The sequence below is a fragment of the Lithobates pipiens genome, unplaced genomic scaffold (genome assembly GCF_037356315.1).
Source record: "Lithobates pipiens isolate NorthernLeopardFrog02 unplaced genomic scaffold, aLitPip1_a1.2 Scaffold_8, whole genome shotgun sequence".
NCBI lineage: Eukaryota > Metazoa > Chordata > Amphibia > Anura > Ranidae > Lithobates > Lithobates pipiens.
This window is the reverse complement of record NW_027507903.1, coordinates 598,022,381-598,047,806: the sequence shown is the minus strand read 5'-3', so window position 1 is coordinate 598,047,806 and position 25,426 is coordinate 598,022,381. Positions and strand designations below refer to the sequence as shown.

At 41.9% G+C, this 25,426-nt stretch overlaps 1 protein-coding gene across 5 annotated transcripts in view; it reads left to right on the top strand.

The window, feature by feature from the left end:
- The window catches only part of ACHE (acetylcholinesterase (Yt blood group)), a 212,294-nt gene that overhangs the window by 116,505 nt on the left and 70,363 nt on the right, over positions 1-25,426 (top strand). For 3 of the 5 annotated variants that reach the window (XM_077470506.1, XM_077470504.1, XM_077470503.1), the window contains exons 2-3: positions 2,369-3,901; positions 6,979-7,142. In XM_077470506.1, the coding sequence (XP_077326632.1) occupies positions 2,391-3,901; positions 6,979-7,142 (1,675 nt within the window). In that variant the 5' untranslated portion in view covers positions 2,369-2,390. Of the gene's footprint in view, positions 1-2,368; positions 3,902-6,978; positions 7,143-13,794; positions 14,012-19,257; positions 19,556-25,426 lie in introns of those variants that run through there. The other 2 variants (XM_077470505.1, XM_077470507.1) reach the window with 2 other exon arrangements.

The window sequence follows — 25,426 nt, the reverse complement described above, 5'->3', positions numbered from 1 at the left end:
AGACTTCTTGGTCCAAGGGTCCTACATATGGTTGCCACCTCATCCCTTTAAACCTGAACACATATTAATTACACAGGTTCTGTGGCTCATTAAGGTGGAAAACTCACTTGGTGCCTTCTCTGCATTTAGTTACCCTCAGAACCTGTGTAATTCAAAGGTGTTCGGGTTTAAACGGATGAGGTGGCAACTCTAGTCCTGCATCAAGTACCAAAGGGATGCCTTTGGCCCTAGGGATGAAGGTTGGGACCTATGGCATTAGGTTGTGCATTATAGGCGAGTGTTGTCAGTAAATGTGCATGTGGCCTTCAGAATAGGAGTAGAACTTTGTTGCTATGCGTCTATAAAAGTGTTGTTCTAAAATGGATCTACGGACATTTTTTTTTTGCCCCCAAATTTTGGATAGATTGAGAAATGTTTTAGACCCCATGTCAGATTATTAGTGCTTTGTGTGTTGCCATTTGGGACTCATCATCTTTTTTGTCATGGTGACTACTGTCACCTGGTCATCAAGTGAGAAAGTTAGGGGAAGCCTTCCAGTGGCAACCAAGAGTGTATTACTTTAACTTCCAAGAAAACAAAGTTGTCCAACACTAAATATAACAAAAAGTTGTCCGAGCCTAAATGGTAATTTATCTATCGAGACTTGGCCTGATTTTCAGTAATGATTATTTGGTGTGGAACACTGGATGAATATGTGCTCGCCAGTAAACTCAAAAATAAATAATAAAAAAAATCCAGCACAATGGAAAATAACCGCTGTGAAAAGTGGGTATTGAAAGTTGTGGTTTGGGTTCAAGTTGAATTCAGGTACTGAAGTTGGATGAGTTTGGAATGGAATGCCAAAAGGCAGACTTCCTGTCCATGGACAAGCTGTAGATGCACAGAACTTGACCATGACTTAAAGATGGCCAATAGCACTTCACAGAGAACAATTACGTTTTGGCCCGTATTATCCTGTAAAGCGGTTATGATTGATCCTGGAGAATCTTTGTCTGCTTGGGAGCTTGGATCAGGCCATAGAAATGCAGATGTCTCCTTGATCAGGACAGGCAACAAGGCACCTGCCCTTTGTCTTTAGCGTTGAAAACTCCTATATCATGCAAGAAACAGCAGTGGTTACAACATCCTAAGCTCTCATAGTCTTCCCCCTTAGGCTGCATTCATACCTGAGCATAGCATCTTTGAGCGCTTTTCCAGCGTTTTTTATTTATTTTTTGTTTTTTTTTGGCACGACTTGCGCATTTGTATGCAGCATTTTTGGGCTTTGGCGTTTATTAGCCAATAGAGAAATCTATTTTCTGTTGCAAAATTTGTTGCTTGGAATTTCAGCTTTTTTAGCTTTTCCATTTAGCTTTTTTTCTTTTCTTTTTATTCATTTATTATAATGCTTTTTCATTAGGGTAAGGGGTTTGAGTTCAGTTTAGGTTAGGAGTTGGTTATTTTTATTATCATTTTATTTATTATATGAATACACAAATAAAAAAAATTCAATAAATTAATATTAAGTAACCATAAAATAAACCCCTTAACCCTTAAAAAAATAATAATAAATAACTAAACAAAATGTATTTAATGTGGTTTTTTTTTTGGGTTATTTTAAGATTATTATGTTTCAATATTTTTTATTAAAGTTTTCATAGAACATGAAGATTATTATTATTATTGATATCTTTTTTTGATTAGAGGTTTATTATTAATGTATTTTATTTTACTTCGTTATGTTTTTTAGTTAATTGTGTATTTGTTTTACATTTATTCATATGCTACTATTTATTTTTTGAGGAGAATATTGTGCAAAAACGCACAATGGCGCATATTCATTCCTATGGGAATAAAATGTGCCAAAACACCCAAATCTGCCTGACAAAAAGCTCCAGAACTTGTTTGAGCTTCAGGTGTTTGGCTTCAGGAGATTTTGGAGTGGAGATGTGAACCATCCACATAGAGAATCCTTGATATATATATATATATAATCTCAAGGATTCTCTATTTTTTTTTTTTTCCCCCTCCAGCATTTTTGAGCTTCAAGCTACAAAACGCTCAAGTGTGAATGTAGCCTTAGAGTGCATATTTATTTTTAAAAGTTGTTTTTATAAAAACTGATGGGTCACACAATTTACTACTACTACACTGCATCACCATGCTTCTCTTATCTGTGTTTAACTTGCACCTAATTCTTCCTCTTATCACTCCTTTCACAGCCTTTCATTCCATTCTTAGAACTGTTCCATTTTTTGTTTTTCTCCTGACATGAATGTCTTTCAGTTTGTTGACCTGTGCATATCTTATAACTTTGCAAACTGACTTTGTGCGCTGAAGTAATGTATATTTTTTTTTTCCCATTTTTCTCCTTTTTTTGCTCCTTTAGGTAAATTCAGTGAGGACCAATCATGCACTTCTTGTCTCTGACCCCAGTTACCCTCTGCACCCTCTCTCTCCTCCTGTCTCGGGCACTTGGTCAGAGTGACACTGAGCTCCTGGTCACCACCCGCTCTGGAAAGGTGCGAGGTACTAGGCTAAGCGTCCTCAACAGTCATGTCACAGCCTTTCTAGGGATCCCGTTTGCTGAGCCTCCAGTGGATAAGTTAAGATTTCGACGCACAGAGCCAAAGAAGCCATGGAGTGAGGTGTGGGATGCAACAGTCTACCCCAATGCTTGCTTCCAGTACTTTGATACCCTATATCCTGGGTTCTCTGGGATGGAGATGTGGAACCCCAACAAGCCAATGAGTGAGGATTGCTTGTACCTAAACATTTGGGTTCCTCACCCTCGTCCTTCAAATGCTACAGTAATGGTTTGGATCTATGGAGGTGGCTTTTATAGCGGATCCTCTTCTCTAGAGGTCTACGATGGACGTTATCTTTGCCATGCAGAAAACGTCATAGTGGTCTCCATGAATTACCGTGTAGGAGCTTTTGGCTTCCTAACCCTGACACCCGGAAGTGCTGATGCCCCAGGGAATGTGGGCTTGTTTGACCAGCGTCTTGCACTACAGTGGGTCCAAGATAACATTGTGTTCTTCGGAGGCGATCCCAGGACTGTCACCATCTTTGGTGAGAGTGCTGGAGGTGCTTCAGTTGGCATGCATGTCCTTTCTCCTGGTAGCCACAATCTCTTTTCCAAGGCCATATTGCAGAGTGGTTCTCCTAACACACCATGGGCTACTGTTACGCCCCAAGAGGGCCGACGTCGGGCTGAACTTTTGGGAAAGCTTTTGGAATGTAGGCAAGGAAATGACTCAGAATTGTTGAATTGCCTAAGAACAAAGCCACCACAGAAGCTTATTGACCATGAATTCTCTGTTCTTCCAGCACCATGCGTCTTCCGCTTTGCCTTCGTACCAGTGTTTGATGGTGACTTTTTCCCAGATGCCCCTGAAACTATGTTGAACATGGGCCGGTTCAAACCATGCCCCTTGATAGTGGGTGTCAACCAGAATGAGGGATCCTACTTTCTGTTGTACGGTGCACCTGGCTTTAGCAAGAACAATGATAGCTTGATCACGCGGGAGGAGTTCCTCGGTGGGGTGAGGATGAGTGTTCCACATGCCAACGACATTGCGCTAGAAGCAGTGGTGATGCAGTACACTGACTGGACAGATGAACATGCACCAGTAAAAAACCGAGATGCCATGGACCAGTTGGTAGGAGACCACAACATAATTTGCCCAGTGACTCATTTTGCAGGAAAAGTGTCTGAATTTGGAAACCGAGTCTATGCCTATTACTTTGATCACAGAGCCTCCAATCTCGCTTGGCCACAGTGGATGGGAGTTCCACATGGCTATGAGATAGAATTTGTCTTTGGACTTCCCTTAGATCCCAAATTGAACTATACCAAGCAAGAGGCAGATCTGAGCCGGAGAATGATGAAATATTGGGCCAATTTTGCACGGACAGGGTAAGAATGTACACAAGGCTTTTGTTGCTTGAAGATCACTCAAAACTGATAACTCAATAACCAGCATGTTGAAGCACACAAACTGCTACCAAATCTCCAGGATCCCAGTGGGAAGGGGTATCTCTGAGATTCCCACCCCCATTGTTGGTGTACTCATGTAATCGGATTCCAAATGAGGCTTTCAGTACCACAAAGAAAACCTAGGGCCTCCATTTACAATAACTCTTCTTTAGTCAGTAGAAAGCAGTAAGCATGTGCTTCAGCCTTATCAGTTTTGGTTGGTCTTAAGCCAAATAATTATGGTATAATTAAAGAACAATATTGACAAAATTCCACTGCATCAGGAGATTTTAAAATATGCTCAGAAATATCTGGCTGGTGAAAAACCACTCTACCCTTCTTTTTTTTTTTTCTTATCCTGTCTTTGATGGACTGAAGCATGACACAATCCTTGATCTAGTCATTACTGCTCTCCATGACTCAATTAGTGACAGAAGAGAGTTCTCTATATATTTGTGAAGTGGATCCCCTAGAGGACATGTGACACTAAAATGCTGAAACATGCCTACAGCACTTCTGTGTTCTCCTGTCTCTAGCGGACTCTCCAGTCTAATGAGAATATACATCTGCAAGGGAGGAGTCCATGCAGGTGTCAAGGACTTGCATTAGCGGGTGTGATCCACAAAGTAAAGAACGGAAGAACATTCAATCCTTTTTACACTCAACCAAAGACTGAAAACCCAAATTTTGGAATTACCCTAAAGGGGAAGTTTCACTTTGTCCTTTTCCCCGCCATGACGCTAACCCCCCCCCCCCCCCCCACACACACACACACACACACACACACACACACGGAAACGCCATATTTGGTTACAATTTTTTGGGGGAACTGGTACCCAATTTTGATAGATGCCTGCTCCCACTTTCACTTGGATTTCCTAGGCCTGCAGTCCGTGGGCCAGATGTGGCTCTTTGATTGCCTTTATCCAGCCCTTGGGGCACTATTCCTTGCACTGATACCAAAGATGGAGCACTATTCTTCTTACACCAACCGTGGGGTACTATTCCTCCCAAGGATACCAGATATGGGGAACTAATTCTCCCATGGACACCAGTGGTGGGGCATATATAGATGTTTTTTTTTTTTTTTTTTCTCCCACTGGCCTCCAAACCTTTGGCATTATTTCATACCAATTCCAGTGCATTTTCTACTCCCACTGGACATAGTCCAGCCCCCCTATAGTTTTAAGTCCAGTAAACTGGCCCTTTGTTTTGAAAATTTGGAGACCCCTGCCCTTGGCGAGCAGAAGTTTGGTCACACCTCTTTGCCCCCAGCCCTCTGAGACACATCACATGTAGCAGAAGGCAGCTTGGCTCATGCATGCCCAGTGGGAAGCGGACTGTGAAACTGCAAGGAATAAGTCGGCTTCCCACAGTCCCCGCCAGGAACCCTGGACAGTTAAGTGACCTTTTATTAAGTCAGCAGCTACAGTTTATGTAGATGCTGACTTTTAATTTCTTCTTTCTAGGGCAGGGTTCCTCAACCAGGGTTCCTCAAGAAGATGCTAGGGGTTCCTTGAGCAATTTCTGCCTCTTTGATAAGTTCCCACTGACACCATTGATCTTTTTAGTGAACTGTAAGGGGGGTAACTATTTCCAATGACCACAAGTGTAAGGAGAATGCTTCCCACTGACCACCACACAGTTTCATGAGTTGTAGATATAGTAATTTTTAGCAGACGTTCCCTGAGACTATAAAGTTAATTCAAGGGTTCCTCTGTATTGAAAAGGTTGAGAGACTGCTCTAGGGTGAAGACCCTCATTAAATTTCTTTTCCCCAGTAGAAAATAAATTAGTTGTGATGGGGTTGATAGTACAGCAATCATTTTCTGGAAGAGAGGGATTTCTTACAATCCATGAGATTCTCATGAGCTTCTCTTCTCTTATCTTTAAAAGGAAGAGTGCAGATGGTCATGGATGAAAAAAGACTTTTCAAATAGAGCAAGGCCAGTGATCGTTATTAAATACCAAGAAGATGAAATTAAAGAGAATGGTTAACAGACTCCCAAGTAGATGGAGAGATTATTGGTCATTACTTTCAACTTCAGCCAAAGCCTTTTTTGTTTTGAATAAATTAGAATCTCTGTGGGATTCTAAGAACGGTCTGCACCTCTGATGGAGAGGTTCCTCTCACCTGTTCTGGTAATGTAGTCAGAAGGTAGGAGTAAATCTCTCCAACTGAGACATAGACAAATACAGACATGGACAACTGTTTCACAGTTGGGGAAATGGCTCCCCTTGAGGACAGAAATGTGTTATCACACTCCGGCGCTGCTATACCTCCCTTTAAATGCTTAAACCTAAACCCAGTGGCCAGCTCATACTATCATATGGTTCACACATATAAAGAAATTTTAAATATATATAGATATATATGTGTGCAGCGCTACTCCCAGGATGATGCAAAAAACTCAAACTAAGATTAAAAGCAAAAAAAACGACATCCCTTGAGCAATTTCTGCCTCTTTGATAAGTTCCCACTGACACCATTGATCTTTTTAGTAATCTGTAAGGGGGTAACTATTTCCAATGACCACAAGTGTAAGGAGAATTCTTCCCACTGACCATCATACTAATGTTTCACGAGTTGTAGATATAGCAATTTTTAGCAGAAGATCCCTGAGACTATAAAGCGATCAAGATTAACAGATGAGCTATCAAGATCGAACAGATGTTGTAATCCTTCATCCTATCCTATACTAAACAGACTGGCAAAGATAATGTTTGGTTTAGGTTGGGCATTAATAAAGGGGGTTTTAGGGAGATGAGGGGAATAAAGATGGTCAATAAATGGGGAAGGCCTCTACATATACAAATAGAGAGGGTATAGATGACCCCTTGGCGGAGGTACTACTGATTTTAAATGAAAATTTTAAAATCCGATTTGCAAGTGAATGGAGTATATGAAGATATTCATTGACAGAGATAGTCGTCCTCTATTCTTTTTGACAAAAAAAAAAGTTGGGTTATTTTGATGCACATGCATATTCATGTTCTATTTGCCTTTTTGTTACCAGAGATCCCAATGATGATGCCCGCCAATCTCGTTGGCCCATCTATACAGTGACAGAACAGAAGTATTTGCCTTTGAACAATAAACCCCTCCAGAACCTGCAGGGAATAAGGGTCCAAACATGCACCTTCTGGAATCGGTTTCTGCCCAAGCTGCTTAATATCACAGGTATGGATTTCTACACCGTTGTTGAATTTTCTACAGAAAGACTTCATGTTGGCTCGTGTTTTTAATTATCAATTAGCCCTTTAAAGTTACTAAATTTTGGAGCCAAATGAAAAGGGTTTGGGTCTCTCCCAACCGCATCACCCCCCCCCCCCCCCCCACAACAGAACCGCATCACACACCCCCCCACAACATAATGTTCTCTCTTTGCTGGGTGTGAAATGGAAGTCTCTTCGGGGTGCAGCCCCTTCAGCCTTGTGACTGGCTCAGTGCAGGATGGGGAAGGAGTCCTGTGTAAGCTCCAGCAGGTCGCTCTGAAGCTCGCAGTCCTGGTGATTAAATGAAGTAGTGGGTAGTCAGGGAAGTGACTACTGCTGGAAAGAGAGAGGGTAGGTGACCTTTACTTTGTCCCACTTGGATTAAGAAAATTATCACTTTAGGTTGGATTAAGAAAATGACCATCTTAGGTTGGCTATCAACACAGATTCTTTAGCATCTGATGAATTATCACTGTGTGAATACTGTTGATCCCATCGGCACTCCTGTGAGCTTGCAAGTTATTTTCAGTCTGCATTGTTATCTCTAGAAATGTTAACAGTACTTCCAGTTCACCTTTGTGAACTACAGAACACTGGCCCGCCATATTATGGACATGAAGAGTGGGAGGTGTTCTGTAATCCAAACACGTTTCCTGTCCTAGGGTGGTAACGCTCTTCCATAAATACAGTACAGTGAGTTAGCGTTGTCACTCTAGGACCAGAAGTGTTACTGGCAGGATCACCCATGTAAAAACCAGAAGAAAAGGAATGCAGCCACCTCATCGAAGGACTGGTAAGTTGTGATTTTTATATTTTGTTTATGGGTTAACATCTGGTTCAAAAGTACAGTCTCCAGGGATTTCTTAGAGTGGCTTCACTCTCGGTCATTGACCTGAAGCAAGCACACAGGATAAGACTTTAGATTCACTATCTAATAACACAGCTGAAATGTTATAAAGGAGGGGTATGTCTAAAAGGCTAGACAAGCTTTTTACCAAAAGGTCATCAACCCAGTAATTGTAGTCAAACTAGAAAAGGTAATGAGCATTTAGCGACATAGGAACAAATCTTTAAACCATTTAAAAGATCATAATTTTATTACAAAACATTTAAAAATACATTTTACATCAGGTGAGCAATGTAAACCCCCCCCCCCCCATACGTGAAATAAAGGGAAAGGTATGAGTCAGGCTGTTCGTAGAGCTTGCCTACACGTTACAAAGTCACAGCCACTTCTTCAGGGCTTCAATCTCTCATCTGACTGAGTGCCTGATATTAACAATCAAATGGATACTGTAAGTACAAAAATATAAATATTGGTAAATGGATTCACATGAACCCCTTATCCCATGGAAGAAAGTGAACTAAAAAAGGAGAAAATAACCACCGCAAGTTGCATAAGTAGTACCTTTTATGGGCCCATTCTATCCGGTCCGGCTACGGGGAGACAAGTAAGCAGGAACCCAAAACTTGAGAACAACCCAATACAGATGGGGCAGACCGGGCAGCACCTTCCAGGAAATACATAAGTTGTGCTGGGAGAAGCACATGACCACAAACTGACATATACATACGACCCCATATATCAACATGCAGACAAATATATAGTGATAAAATAACCAAATAATAATGTGAGCCAACTCGAGTGACTCAACTAACCTTTACTTGTGAAGAGTACAGAGATGGTTATTTCAAAATGTCCCTTGGCACTAGGGGATAATGGTAGCTCTAACTAAAACGGAAAAAGGACTAATCAACATCTGTCACATAACAGCACCTCATAGTCCAACCATGGCTAGTATAGAAACAGCACTTGCCAGGAGAGGTTTGAGTGGTTAAAGTGAAAAAAAGAAGTTGAGTATTGGGTCGTTCTTCAGTTTTGGATTCTTGCTTGTCTCCCTGTAGCTGGAACGGATATGATAGGCTTATATCGTACTGCTTATACCACTTGCGGTGGTTGTATCCTCCATTTTTTTTTTATTTTTTTTTTTTTTTCCTTCCCCTTTGTTGCCCCTTTTCCATGGGATAGGGGGTTAAAGTGAATCTATTTAAAAAATATTTTATATGTTTGTACTTACTGTATCTATTTGATTTGTTAATATCATGTACTCGGTCAGATGATGAGACTGAAGCCCAGAAGAAGCGGCTGTGAACATGTAGGCAAGGTCTACAGTCAGACTGCTACCAATTCCTTGATTTTATGTATGGGACTTTTTCACATTGCCCATCTGATGTAAAATGTTTTTTGTAATAAAATTATGATCTTTTATATATTTCTTGATATTTGATATATACCAGAAGGTCGTCTCTAAACGCCCATTGCTTTTTACATTTTCTGGTTACATTCACTATCTACATGCTTGTTTCAGGTCAATGATTAAGAAGTGAAGCCAGGGTGATAGAATCCTGAATATTGCACCTAAAGTTAATTGTGCACATGGCAATATTTCTTTCTTTACCTGTCTTCTTGGTATCCATAGTAACAATTAAAGGTATCCATAGTTAAAAAATCGTATGCTCAGGTAATAGACAAAAACTCGCCCAAGCTCTACCACATGTTTATAGGATGATGAGCTGAATAACGGTGCTCAGGCCATTGTGTCCCATAAATCAAAATTGCAAAAAGAATGCCGGCAACTCGATTGCTTCTCCTTAATTCTTTAACCCACCCACCCACTTCCGGGCATAGACTCCGACGGGAGTCTATGCCTCTTCCTGTCCCACCGCACTGTCTGCTGGGACACACACGGGTACCAGAAACAGCACGGACCATTCCCATTGCACTGTGTGACTCGCGCATGCGCAGTAGGGAACCGGGAAGTGAATCCGCAACGCTTCACTGAGAATGGCAGCAGCTGAGAGCCCAGCGATCAATCGGCCTCGGCTGCCGACATCGCTGGACCCCAGGAAAGGTAGGTGTCCATTTATTAAAGGTCAGCAGCTATAGTATTTATAGCTGCTGGCTTTTAATAATGTATATATTTTTTTGCGGGTTGGCTCCCTCTTTAAGATGAAGCACTCAAGTTTCCGGCGTTCTTTTTTTGCTATAATATGCTCAGTATTTATATTTCAGAAAAACCCCACTAGCAGGAAGGAATTTTTTTTTTTTTTTTTTTTTTTTTTTTTCTCCAGGTTCAAATTGGCCATAGGGACCAGCACACGCACAAAACTGAACTCGTTTTGGGTGGCTATAGCCTTTAAGAGTTGATGCTCTTTATGGCCTTCTTTAGACCGAGAATGTGTTTTTTGCAGCACCAATATCTAATGATGCTTACACGTCACTGCAGGATTGGTACCCTTTGGCACCCATGATTCAGGTGGTAGATAACATAAGCATCCCACCCTAGGGTTTAATTTCAGTATCGGGGATCATGTTTGGGAATAGAATAGATTTGTGTAATCCTCTGCCCTGCAGTACCAAAACTGGACGAGGGAAGGGACAGTACATTGGGTCAGTGAGGCTCTGCTGCAGGCACATGTGCTTCTGATGGGAGTGGATAGCGGTGTTCTCATAGGTATGAACTCTGACTTCTGCTTCTCCTTCACTGTCCAATCACAGACTGGAGGTGAAAAAATAACAAAGCTTTATTGCTTAACTGCAGTGGAGCGAAATCACGTCACCAACCTGGTTAACTGTCTGGCTGGGCAGTGTAACGTTCAGGCATGGATAGACAAATGCAAATCTTTGCAGGGTAAAACCGCTCCCTTTATACTGTATTTATCTTAGTATATTTAAAATTTAAATAGCCTCCCCCTACCACTTAAAACTGAACTCTAAGCATTGGTCATATGAAATGCTAAGGACTTTGTTAAAGGTTGGGGGAAAGGGGAGATGTGCTAAGGGTTCTTTTTAGGGAGGTGGGGGGTTAAGTGTTGAGCTTTACGTAGTGGAGGGTTAAGAGTTGGGGTCATCCAAACAGTTATGGTTGAGATTATTTTTTCTCCCTTGTTAAATGCCAGAAACCCAGTGCTGACTCCTGGTGCCAGAATGGACTGATATTGATTGGTATTGGCAGGTACTTTCCATAGTCACTTGATTTCAGAGGTTTAAATAACCTAACTGCAGTAGTTAAGTGTAAGCATCGTGTGTACATTTTAGATCTTTCAAAGCACCCCAGGAGCCAAGAAAAACCCTCAACTGCTCATAGTTTATGATATGTAATTTCAGCTCCAAGAGTTGACCCATCACCTCTCCTACGCAACATTTGATTGCTAGCTGTGATGGGTGACCTCAGTGATCAATAGAAAAATGTAGGCGGTACAGCAGTGACCCAGAGCTCAAACTTTAAAGGGGCATTTAGATCATTGCTGTTTTTTTAAAAATGCTGTACTTTGCTTTAAGGTATCCCATTGAAATGAACATGCTGCCAAAACACCCCAACATGCCAGAAATCAGACGTGACGTTGCCTTGGTGCTTTGTGTGTTTGAGTTTCATTCAAAAATGAATGGCACGGCAATGCTGTAGCACATTTTACTTGCTTTGCCGATGCATTACCACATGGCAAAAGTCTAAATGGGCCCTTAAATTTGGAAGGCATCTGGAATTTGCCCACTTGCAGCTCCACAAATAACTTTCCTGTGCAGTTTTGCTTTTTTATTTTTTTATTTTTTTATTTTTTTTGCCCATGCCTTGATATCCTATAGTAATGGTATTTGAGTCTCAATCTGGGTTCAGTACATACAGTCCTAATATCTGCTGAGAATTGAATCCTGGGTATGGCGCTCAGTAGCGCTTAATTGAAACAAATACATTTTGGTCCATCCACACCAAAAGGTGCATGTATAATTTCTGACCGTGCACATCCATTAGAATAGAGAGTTGGGGTTTAATTGGCTCCTAATGGCACATCACATCAAAGCATGTGTTGAAACACAATAGTATGAATAGGCCCTAAGGCAGAGTTTCAAAAGGGTGTGCAAAAGCCAGTACATTAAAGTCCGATAAAGACAGACCCCCCTATAGGCCAAGGTTGTTGTCTATTCATTTAGCCAAAATATGTAGCTTAATCTTCATTGCATTGTCCTGTGTTTTGAACAGGGCAGTGAAGGCTTAGAGGTTCTACCAGGATTTTGTTGCCATCTGTGTTCTCATTTTTTTTTATTTGTATTATTTTGTATGAGTATCCCTTGGACAAGAAGTGAAGAAAAATCCCTCCAATAGGGTGATAAATAAATAAAAACCTGACAGAAATTTTCTTTCTTTCCCACTTTTGAAGAAATAATTGGTTGGAGTTGGCTTAAAGAATTATTCCAGGTATGGATATTTTATACATAGTTATATTGGTCCAAGCATAGTTATAACTATGTATAACTATGTATATACCATAACTGGTTGATGCCACAGACACAGCTACTCCAGTGATCTCCACTAGCTTCCAGGCCCCATGCCAAGCAGCTGGATTCTGAACACAGGAGGTCAGTCTCTTGGCATGGGTGCCATACAGAGGATGCTTTGCACTTGCTGAATGGGTAAAAAATATTCTTTTGATTGGACAAGGTGGGGACTGTAACATTGCTGCCCCACCTCTTCACCTGTCCCGATGAGAGAGTGCTTTGTATCCATTCAGAAAATTGACGGCTGTCCTAAAGGTGATGTGTATTGTCATGGGTTGCTATACTCCTAACTGATATTCTGGCTTTCGGTAAATGCTGATGAGATGAAGCGCATGTTTAGCATCCTATACTTTTCAGGAACTTCAGCAATGCGATCTTTGAACCCATGCTCCCCAACTCCACCCACTAGTTATTCTATTTAGATGGCTTCTTATAAACCTTTTTAAAATCCATGGTGGGGGGAGGGGGGCACAGACAGGGACTCTGGAGATCACCATGCTGGAGTAACCAGGAGATGTTGGAAGATGATCAATGCTTCAGTCCACCGCCATGAGCTTGCCGTTGAAATATCAAGTTTAGCTGGAGTGCCCCCTAAAGTGACCATCCTTTTTCCTCTCGGGGCATTATTGGTTTTTAAACTTCTTGATCTTGCTTCAGATACAGTGATGACTCCTTTTTTTCATCAATGCTTTTGTGTGTAACTGGCTAACTGTCCTTTTTTTAAAGTGAACCTGTCATCCAAAAAAAGCTATGCTAATTCCAAAGAGCAGACACCACAAGTACCTACCCTTGATTTTAGCTCTGAGCAGTTTTTCTATTGTACAGCCTAGGAAGCCCTAAAACACTTTTATCAGGCAAGACTGGACTTTAACTTCAAGTTAGTGCATTGTGGGATGATGGGCAATGGTGGGGATCAGAGCTCGGTTGGCCTGCGTGGAGCTTGGTTGGCTATTAAGGGACATTTGTGGTGCCCATCCTTATAGGCTTGTGTTAGTTTGGCATGGTTTCTCTATGACAGGGGTCTCAAACTGGCGGCCCTCCAGCTGTTGCAAAACTACAAGTCCCATGAGGCATTGCAAGGTTTACAGTTACAAGCATGACTCCTACAGGCAGAGACATGATGGGACTTGTAGTTTTGCAGCAGCTGGAGGGCCGCCAGTTTGAGACCTCTGCTCTACGACATGTTCATTTTAATGACAGATTGTATTCTAACCCACTAACCACCAACTAACATTCTGATTTATTTATTTTACTTTTTTTTTTCTAACTCCTAAACCTTCAGACTGCTGCCTTCAAATTTAGACCATTCTTTATTTTTACAAATTGTTTGATCACCTATCTTCCAGCATAACTTTTGACCTCTGCTTCATAATCTCCAGTTCTTTTCTTCTAATATCTTTAAATGTGATTTTCTGTATAACCCCTCTAAGTGTGATTTGTAATAACAGACAATGTAAGTGTGGCTATAGAGGGCTCAATAATAAATCATTTTAACAATTCTTGCCATTATTGGACTACTTTGAACCTACTAGGGAACAATAAGCCATTGGAGGTGTTTGCTACAGCAAGATCTCTTCACTGGTTGGAAAATGTCCTTGCCAGTGGACCCATCCAATGTAACTAGCACATATCACGATCACCACTGAGAGTTTAGTGACGGGTCTCAGTGGTCAAGTGATTTAAGGACAGTAGATAACTCCCTACCCATAATTTTTAGAGACTTTTGTGAACACCTTAAGTAAGAATTGAATTTCCAGCCCATATAAAACCTCAAGGATCTCGCATTCAAACATTATGGAACTTAAATCAACAAATTCTTTTTAAGGACACCTTTCCTAGCAGCACATACACTCCTCTTCATCGCTCTCCCACTGTTCCATTAATTCAGCACATTGGAGGATAGATGGAAAGGTGAGTTATCAACTCACTATATTCTAATAGGATCAATGGGTATTTTTTTTGCACTTGGAATACATGGAATAGAGATAATGAAACCCTTTCAATTGTAAATTTAACAGAGTAAGAAGGAGCAAATAAGTGTAATGTAAGGGTTCACATACACTTTAACCCCTTCCCGCCCAGACCCAAGGTCCCTTTAATTGGACCTTCTGATCACATGACCAGCATGATTGGCTGACAGTGGTCACGTGATAAGGAACCCATCCCGCAAGCTCCCAATCATGACTAGATACCGAGAGCTGTTTATGAGCGTTCGGTCACTGTGCTGGGAGTGTGCATTGACTGCACTCGCAGCACAGAATCTCTGCCACCCATGAATGCATATGTGCAGTGGGTGGACATCAAAGCTCACCCTCTTTGCCACCACACATATACATTAAATGGGTGACAAGATTAAGTGTGTGCTGCTCACAGGATGGGAGGCCCATGAAGTTGCTTTTACCTGCATGGGCAAAGTATAGGCTCACTATAGTTACACCTACAGAGAAGGCTCTATCCATTTTAGAACTTAAATCAGATGTGGCACCAGAGGTGACAGGACCCACTATCACTCTCCCCTTTATCAACATGCTAATAAAATATGTAAATAACTTTTTTTCTTTTTTTCTTTATTATATACCCTTTTTTTTTTTTTATATCAAATGATGTCCTCACTGGGTCTCTTTTCTTCTTAATGCAATTCAGACAGTCTGTTTTCAGGAAGCCATGTATGTCAATCAATCATGAATTCCCTGCTTCAGAACTTATCAAGAGCTATCAAATGTTGATCGCAGCACTACTCCTCTCAAGGGTCCTCAGCTACGATGCAAGTAGAAAGCTAGCTTTTGGGAGGAGCTATGCAAATATACAGAGGTGTAGCTTGAAACTTGTGGGCCCAGATGCAAAAGTTGACCTGCCCCCCCCCCCCCCCCCCACTACTTCCAAGGTGTGTGCAGATACAGATACATCCACCGCACGCCAAGATACTCAAAGTGGCTTAAGAGTTTTGAGTTCCCAGAATTCCTCTTTACATCAGAAGACAGGGATTACCGCTGGAGAATTAGAGGACGGGGACCCCTGGCAGGTCACTTGGCAGAGCTCCTCTCCCATCCCAGCACTGTATACAGCCCCCCCCCTCCCCTCTGTACACTACACAGGGCTGAAATCGCATTCCTTTACACAGTCTGTCAGGCTTCACGGGGTGTATCTGTCTTTTATGTTGCCCTTCTGACCTATAAAATTCTCTGGTCGGAATGGCAGTGTAGTTTCAGTAGGCCTGTGCAGATCATGGCTAACTGGCTGTGTTGTAAAGGAATGTGATTTCAGCTCTGCAGAGGAGGAACGGTATACAGTGCTGTAATGGAAAAGGAGCTCAGCAGCCGGGTACAGCATGAATGGTAGAGGGGGTGATCAGGGGGCTTTGGGGGGGGGGGCAACTTGTATTTGGGAGAGCAAAGCCATCTGACACAATCTCAATCCTTCAACCCGTCAGGGGCCCCCAGAGGAGGTGTTGAGGGATTTTTTTTTTTTTAGCATGTTCTCAAGTTTTCTCTGTCAGTGTTGAGGGAATGTCACCTCCCGGAGGTGTGTCTTTTCCCCAGTTGTCAAGGAAGTGGGGTAAATAGACATCCCCAGGAGTTGGGTACAGAGAATCCCAGCTGGTGGAGACACTGAGCAGTGTCATACCTCACCAGTGACATCGGTCCCATCGTGGCTACAGGACGGCACTCTTACTCTTGCCTCGCTGAGCATGGTTACCATTCCATGTTACCAGCACATACATTTCCCTATCCTGGACTGTTCTCACTTTGTGCTCCTCTCCATTCAGGAAATGGCTCACAGCTTCTCCCCAGCCAATGGGGAGAGGGTGTGGCCTGTGGAAAGCAGAGTAGAGTGCTGGAGCGTGGCTGCGGGGCCCTAGGGCAGATCTGAACTGGATTTTGTGGAGGATATGATAATATGACAGGGAGGCTGCAGGGGCCCCCTGGAGCTAGGGGTGGCGTTTCAATTGTGGCCCCTGCAACCCCTTATGCTACACCCATGCAAATATATATCCGTCTTGAGGAATGAGTTCTTGGGCTCCTTTTGAGATGAGTTTTCTGATCAGATCTATTTGTCCGTTTTTCAGGCATATCTGAATAGAAGCTCAATGTTGGTCTATCAGGAAGGCAAATCTAAATTAATGCGCGTCGGTTTACATTCATCTAACCATAGACCTAGCATGGGCCCATTACAAGATGCAGGAAAAATTGAAGTAACAAAAGTGTGATCCATTCAGTTCTGATTTGCCAAGTTTCATGGGTCCCTTGCTGATTGGAATGGATACTGCTCATCTAAAAGGAGCCTAAAGCCCCATACACACTATCAGATTTTCTGCTTATTTTTGTCTTTAGATTTACCAAAAACATATAATATGAGGTCAAACCTTAGGAGTTTCAATTTGTATGCAATGAGGCAGGCCCTTGCACTACGTGGTTTTGGTAAATCTGAAGACAAATCAGCAGAAAATCTGATGGTGTGTTTTGGGCTTTAAGCATGCAGACCACACCAGGGAACTCCCACATGTGATGCTTAAACCCTGTGATTGAAAGAACCGCTCTCTAATGGATATAAAAGACAGCCGGGGACTTGAGGGCTTGAGAGAAAAGTGCTAGAATGATGCTGATTGTCCTCCATCCAGGAAGTGAGGTGGGCTCCATCTATCTTGCTGCACAGCTCACAGTATGCAATGGAATCATAGCAAGTCATTTAAGTAAAGGAGAGGAGCCTGTACATCTGCAAGACTGAATGAAAGACTGGGGTTTATAACATTAGCAGTAATACTGTCTCAATCTAAATAGCTGGTCTTTACTCTTAATATATGGTGATATCACAGTGCTGTTTTTAGTTGCTGATCCAGTCTACCTTTATATTGGAAGAAGGCTAGGGTTCCATACTTTTTGCATTGGTAAAGACCCGAAAAAGCTGCTTGATTGCAGATTTGGCCTCCTTTAATTTAATAAAGCAATGCTTCTGGATGCATAGTAGGCCACAGGGAATGTGTAATCCTGTACAAGCAGGGCACATATCTCGTATACTCTTACTATACACATTTTTGCTATACATTGGTATGTATTGGTTTTCTGTGACATATGTTTTTTAATTGTATTACTTGCCCTTCTTATCTTACAATGTACAGCACCACAGAACATGATGGTGCTATAGATATCGATAAAGAACGAGAGTACATATCTCTTCCTGGTATCTTTAAAGGGAAGGTGTATAATAAATAATTCCAAGGCAGTGAATAGACGAGGGCAGTACCGAAATTAATGCAAACTAGGTATACATTTTTTTATTGCCTTACATTGATTGCTACTTTTACATGTTGGTAGAGTAACTCTTCCTCTATAGTAACTCCTCTTCTTTTTCATTGCAGGTAAATAATGGATTCCAAACAGCAATGTGCTGTCATTGTGTTCTTGATGGAGGGGTGTAGGCTGCTCCCAATAATTACAGAAGGCTACAGAATGTTTACGGAGATGACACCACTGACCAGCAGTTTCTTGTCAACAGCATTATCTCCTTAAACATTCTGTAGACTTTTTTGTGTATTTCAGACAGTGTGCACCCCTCTCTTGTCAGGAACTCAATGATGGCATGTTGCTTCTGCTTGGAATACTTTATTTACCTGCAATGAAGAGGAAGAGTTACTATAAAGAGTTACTCTACCAACACATTAAATTTGAACAACCTATGCAAGTTAAAAGTTGTGCCCAGTTTCATACCGCATTTAACTTCAACATCCTGGAACTAGACTGTGGAAAGTGAGTTGGGGAATGGATGCTTCCATCAGAACATAGTCGTACAACAGTTTGCTACGTAACAGAATCCTTTCAATTCTGAGGAAAGGATCATGAATCTGAGGCACCTAAAACATTTTAAACTTTCAGAAAATTTTTAATAGATTGACCAAACAATTCTAGTTAAGAAGGGTAGACAATATGAATCGTCCAAGGATTGGTGGCATTTGGAATATAGTTTCAACCATAAACTGCCATCTAACATGGCTTTAAGAGCAAGACCACTCTAAAGTGGTGACATAATTGGACTTGGTCATCCTGCCTTCTTACATTTTATGGCCAAAAGATTGTGAACACTTGACCATCACGATAATAGGAACTTGGAAATCAAATTTGAAAACCATGAACATTGGTATGGATTTGACCCCTACTTCCTCCTTTCCCAAGCTAGTGACAGTCACAGCCTCCCCTCTTTTGGGAATGCTTTCCATGAGTTTTTGGAGTGTTAGGAATTTGTGCCTATTCACCTTTGTAAGGCCAAGTACTAATGGACACAGCAGATGTAGAAACACCAGAACTCAGTACAAATATCTTGGCAATAGATTGCCCACAATGATCCCCCCAGTAGAGTCCTCCCAAGGGCCGTCCCGCCCCCCAGTAGAGTCCTCCCGAGGGCCGCCCTGCCCCTGTAGAGTCCAGCAAAAAAAAAAAAATTGGCAAGTGATTGATTTAACTCTCCAGCACTAAAATGTTTTAGATTGACTAATCCTTTTTCAGTTTGTAATTTTGATATCCAACTTCAAGACAAGGCAAAACCCCAGCCTTTAATGCCTGTTATTTTAATAAACTTTATATACACCCCTTCTGCATGAACAATACAGTGGTTCTTTTTAGTACTTTTAGGTTTCTACGTTTTTCAGCTGTACAGAAGTATAAAATAGGAATTTATATATTTCATAGAGAATGGGCGATACCATGAACTATGTTCCATTAAGCTCTGACATCTGACTTCTTCCCTTTTATAGAGACCCGTGGGCCCTGCTCAACTTGCTCCAGATTTCATCCCTCCCTGGTGCTGCTCACACTGTCCTTGTTTGTAACACAGCACAAACTCTGGTCTCCCTCCCAATCCTGACTGGGGACTGTCCCTCCTCTAATAAACCGATGATACTGTGAGACCGTCTTGAGAAAACCATTAACGCTACCTCCAGACTACCAAAACCTCTGACCCAGCATGCAACACTCTACTTTAAGCTCATGCATGACTTTCTGCTGTTCATTTTACTATTTATTCTTTTAATAAATTATTTTTCTACATTTTAATTTATTGCCTTTTTATTTTTTTAGTGTAATTCATCCCCCCCCCCCCCTCCTTTTAAATTGCACCTGTGCTTATTGAGCAACAAAACACGGTTTATTAAAGTTTATGGTCAGCCAACATTTTTTGTTGGGTTTGGCTTTAGATACATTTTATATATGACTGGCTCAGCTACCATTAATGTAGACCATAAGAATTATTATTATTATTATTATAATACACGATTTATATAGCGCCAACAGTTTACGCAACACTTTACAATGTATAGGGGGGGGGGGGCGCAACACAATTACAGTACAATGAATAAGAATGATAAACTTCTCAAGGCAAAAAAAAATGCTTTGCTCAAATTCAATCAGTGGATTGCCTAAACTGCATTTTAATGCAGTTTACCACAATACAATTATTTTACTATAACGCCAATATCCTAACCTTCATACAGCTGCCAAGGAATGCAAGGCAGGGCTGAACATATTCCTTCCAAAGTACACTAAAATCCTAAAAATCGGGAGAAGACACAAACGTAGGGCCTGTCATTTATTTCCACCTCTCATGCAGGATATTTATTTTCTTCAAAACTACAAGTGCACTTTAATAATGGCATTGTCATCCGCTTGCATGTCTCCTTTCATCATTCATAGAACAAAGTCACATTTTTAATGTTGTCATGCCACCATCCTCTAAGATGTGTTTTATAAACTTTCCATGTTCCTATTAAGAAAGTGGTTCCACCAAAAGGGCTTTTAGTTCTGTGACCATAATTATGTATAATCCCAAAATGGATATTAGGATTTCAGTGGGGGCTCGTGGGTTAAACAGCCAGAGGCATTTTATTATCGTGGGAATGCAGCCTACCAATTGACCAAAGACCAGTGGCATCCCTGAGACACTTCACATTCATGGGAGTGCAGTCCAAGTCATTCCAGTGACACCAATGACACTTTGGGGGAGATTCATCCTATGTGGCTGCACATAGTAACCAACCGGTTTCTAGGTTTTAGCCTAATTGAACAAGCTGAAGTTAGAAGCTGATTGGTTACCATGCTCAGCTGCACCAGATTCTGTGTGCACCAGTTTTAGTAAATCTCCCTCTATATATTCATGAGAGAATGGCCCATCCATTCACCAGAGACCAGTGACATCGCTAACACTTCATATTTATGATGATACGGCTTGTCCAATCGCTAAAAGCCAATGACATGACTGACACTTCCTACTAACGCCTGTAAATTGAGTAAAGACCAGTGGCAATCACCTACACTTTATTAAAACATGGTCTGTCCATTCACTAGAGACCAATGATATCGCCAATGGTTTGAGAACACAGCCCATCTATTCACTAGAGACCAGTGACGTCACCGACACTTCATGAAAACATGGTTTGTCCATTCACTAGAGACCAATGACCTCACCAACGGTTTATGAGAACGCAGCCCATCCATTCCCTTGTCTTTGGTCACTATCATCGAAACTTCATGAGGACATGGTCTACCCATTCACTAGAGACCAGTGATATCGCCAACACTTCATGAGAACGTGGTCTGCCCATTCACTAGAGACCAGTGATATCATTCACACTTCAAATTCACAAGAACACAGCCCATCCGTTTTTAGAGACCAGTGACTTCACCAACCATCACTTCATATTAATAATGCAGCCTGTCCATTCACTAGAGACCAGTGACATTACTGACACTTCACATTCATGAGAATGCAGCCCATTCCATCACTAGAGACCAGTGACTTCACCAACACTTCATCTTCATAAGAACTTGGCCAGTCCCATTCATTAAAGGCCATAAGGTTATAATTGCCTGCACATCATGAGACCATGATCCATTCATTCACTGGAGACCAGTTACATCATTAATGTTCATGGCCTATCCATTCACTAGAGACTGGTGGCAATCACCTACACTTCATCAGAACATGTTCTGTCCATTCACTAGAGGCCAGTGACATCACTGAGACTTCATATTCGTAAGAACACAGTCTATCCATTCATTATTTACCAGTGACATCCCTGACACTTCATATTCTTGAGAATGCAGCTTATCTATTCACTAGAGACCAGTAACCTCACTGACACTTGATATTGGTGAGAACATACAATCATTAGAGACCAGTGACATCACTGACACTTCATTTTTTGTGAGAACATAGCCTATTTACTGAAGTGTAGTGACATCACTGATGCTTCTAATTCAGAAAAACGGAGTGGACAGAAGATAGTGACAAGAGCGGTCACTTTTTCCTTTTTTTTTTTTTTTTTTTTTTTTTTTAACGGAGATTAGAGCGGACACTTTTAGCATGTGATTGGGCAGAAAAGCTTGCACATACAGTATTACAAATGGAGACTTCATTCTATATGTGGACGAAGACACTTCTTAGGCCTGTCTTGGTTACCACACCATTAGGTTTTGACGACCTGCTGTCATACAACAGCCGATGCAGATCATTAGTGGGACAAGATTCTAGGGGCCATTTTAAATAGCTGATTCTATCAGCAGTAAGACTCTACTAGCAGCAGGATCACAAATATTAGACTTTCATTATAACTAGTGGAAATTAGGGATGAGCTCGGTGTTCGACTCGAACATCGGCCGTTCGTCTGTTCGGCAAATTCAGAACTTTGTGGAACGTTCACACCAAATTCATGTAGTACGAACGGCCCACAATGCACTAGGCCATTGCAGTGCACTGCTGCCTCATGATTGGCCAAGCATGCACTGTGACCCCGCATGCTTGGCCAATCACAGCGCCGGCAGCAAGGAGAGCCATAATTGGCCACAGGCAGGATGCCTGTGGCCAATTATAGCTCAGGGGGTTTAGTACACGCCCCACACTATATAAGGCCGCCATCGCGGCGGCCTTGTGTAGTGTGTTCTGGCGTGCAGGGACTGTGTTCTTTTCTCAGGCATCTGCAGGAGTTAAAGTGGTGTTGTGTGCCTCTAGCACAGTATATACCTGTATCTACCCTTTTTTGCTGGTGTTCTCTAATACAGGCATCTGCAGGAGTTAGTGGGTGTTGTGTGCCTCCAGCACAGTATACACCTGAAGATACCTCTTATTGCTGGTGTTGTCTGTTGCATATTAGCCTTTAAAATTAGCACTTTTGATTTCGAACGTTCAAGTCCCATAGACTTTAATAGGGTTCTAAAGTTCGTACAAATTTTTGGTCCGTTCGAAGGTTCTGGTGCAAACCGAACCGGAGGGTGTTGGAGCCATTTCCACTAGGGATGAGCCGAACACTGCTATAAACCCTTTAGGAACTTCATCATTAGCATTAAAGCATTGATGAGGAGACATTACTGGTTGGGGCAACAATATAGTGACTCCATGGTGTAAGTAAAATTTTAGCATTTGTTTTGCTGGGGAAGGAAACTTCTATCCATCATGGACTTCTAGAACTAAATAGTGTTACATGGTGTAAGCCCTTGTACACACGGTCGGACATTCCGACAACCAAATCAGATTTTGTCCGAAACTGTTGCATACACACGGTCGGACAAAGTTGTCGGAAAATCTGATCGTTCAGAACGTGATGATGTTATTTTGTTACAACGGGACTACCATCAGGCTAGTAGCCAATAGCTTTGATGTAGGAATTTGATCTGAGCATGCGTGACACTTTGATCGGAATTCTCTACACGTGATCGGAGTATGTCCGCTCGGAGCATTTTCTGTGAAAATTTTACCAACAAGTTGGAAAACTTGGTCCGTCAGATACTCCAACAGAAACAGTCCGATGGAGACCACACACAGTCGGAATATCCGACAAAATGGTCCGATCGGACACATTCCGTCGGAATCTCCGACCGTGTGTTGTACAAGGGCTTAGAGGACAGGCAACATGGAAGTGCTGAACTATGACAGTAACAGTCATTACCAATCCTGGTAAGACTAACAAGTTCACTTTATAGGAGGCACTTAAATCGGTCAGTACTAGGCTTCTGCCGGAAGCCCTGCCACATTCCAATAAATCTGAATCTTATAGAGGTCTATACATACTACCACATGGCAGAGCTCAGGGCTTGCGGATGGCTATTCAAGTACCAAACACTGCAATGTGTCCAGGTTAGAGTTGCCACCTCATCCCTTAAACATCCACAGAACCTATGTAATATGTGTTCAGTTTTAAAGGTGGTAATTTAAACTCGGTGTCTTATCTGCATTAAATTTGCCTCAGAACTTGTGTAATTCATATGTGTTCGGGTTTAAAGGGATGATGTGGCAACCCCAGTCCAGGTAGGAGACTTATGCCATGTACACACGACCGGATTTCCTGTTGGAATAAACTCCCGACGGTTTTTCCGACGGAGTTCCACTGAAACTGTCATGCGCACACATGATCTTACCAAAGTCCGATCGCCAAGAACGCGGGGACGTACAGCACATACGAAGGGACTAGAAAAGAAGTTCAATAGCCAGTAGCCAATAGCTTCTGTCTTGTACTTGCTTCAGAGCATGCGTCGTTTTTGGTCCATCGGAACAGCATACAGACGTGTGGTTTTCCTGATAGGCATTGGTTCCGTCGGAAAAATGTAAAACATGTTCTATTTCTAAGTCCGTCAGAATTTTCGTAAAGAAAAAAAAAACGTCCGATGAGACATACGATCGGAATATACGATAAAAAGATTCCGTCTGACTTTTTCTGTCGGACATTCCGCTCGTGTGTACGCGGTATTACCCTTTCCCTGATAATGCTAAGTCCGTGTATACACGATTGGAATTCTCGTTGGAAAAAGCTCTGATGGTTTTCCCGACGCAATTCCACTCAAGCTGTCTTGTCTACACGGTCACACGAAATTCTGATCGTTTAGAACGCGGTGAGGTACAACACGTACGACGGGACTAGAAAAAGGAAATTCAATAGCCAGTAGCTTCTGTCTCGTAGTTGAATCGGAGCATGCGTGATTTTTGGCGTGTCGGAAGTGCATAGACACGATCAGAATTTCCGATAGCATGTTCTCAATTTTCCCAAACAGAAAAACTTTCTATCAATATTTGACTGGCGGAAATTTGGACAGCTAAATTCCGATGGAGCATACACACGGTCGCATTTTCCGATGACAAGCTCTCATCTGTGTTTTTTCTGGCCGGAATTCCGATCGTGTGTACGCGGCATTAGTATTCCTGAGAACTCTGCAGGTAAAGAAAGCAACTACTGACTGCCTCTTGAAAAGAGAAAAGGTTACTTTGCCTAGAATGGGTAAAATACAATTTCACTTGTATACAGAGCTAACAATTTACACAGTGCTTTACATATATATTATGCATTCACATCCTTCCCTGTTCTTAAGGAGCCTACAATCTAAGGTCCAAATCTTACATTAAAGTGGAAGTAAACCCTCCTATTGTTTTCAGCCAAGGAAGCTGCCATCTTGACCTCCCTTTAATCTTTAACTGCCATGAAGCTGCACATGTGATCAGTTATGACTTCAGCCATTGGATGGTTTGACAGTTTGGTTGTGCTCTCAATGTGACAGTTAACATTTCCGGCATGCCGGGAATGTAACTGTTTTTTCAAACTGTTAGATCGATGGGTTTACTTCCGCTTTTAATACTGGGCCATTTAACCTACCAGCATGTCTTTGGAGCATGCAAGGAAACCAGAGAAACCCATGCAGCACGTGGAGAACCTGCAAACTCCACGCAGGTGGCGTCTTGGTTGGGATTTGAGCCATCAACCCTAGAGTTGCTAGACAGACGTACTAACCACTTTTCCACTGTTCTGCCTATATGTTCACTTACTGCTGCAAAAAATAATAGTAAAAAAGATTAACTGCAGGGTGGATTGTAAGACGACAGAGGAAGAGCTCCAGCTGATTGACAGCCTCAGCTATGTTCCTATGTGATGTGTGAAGGTGTGTCCC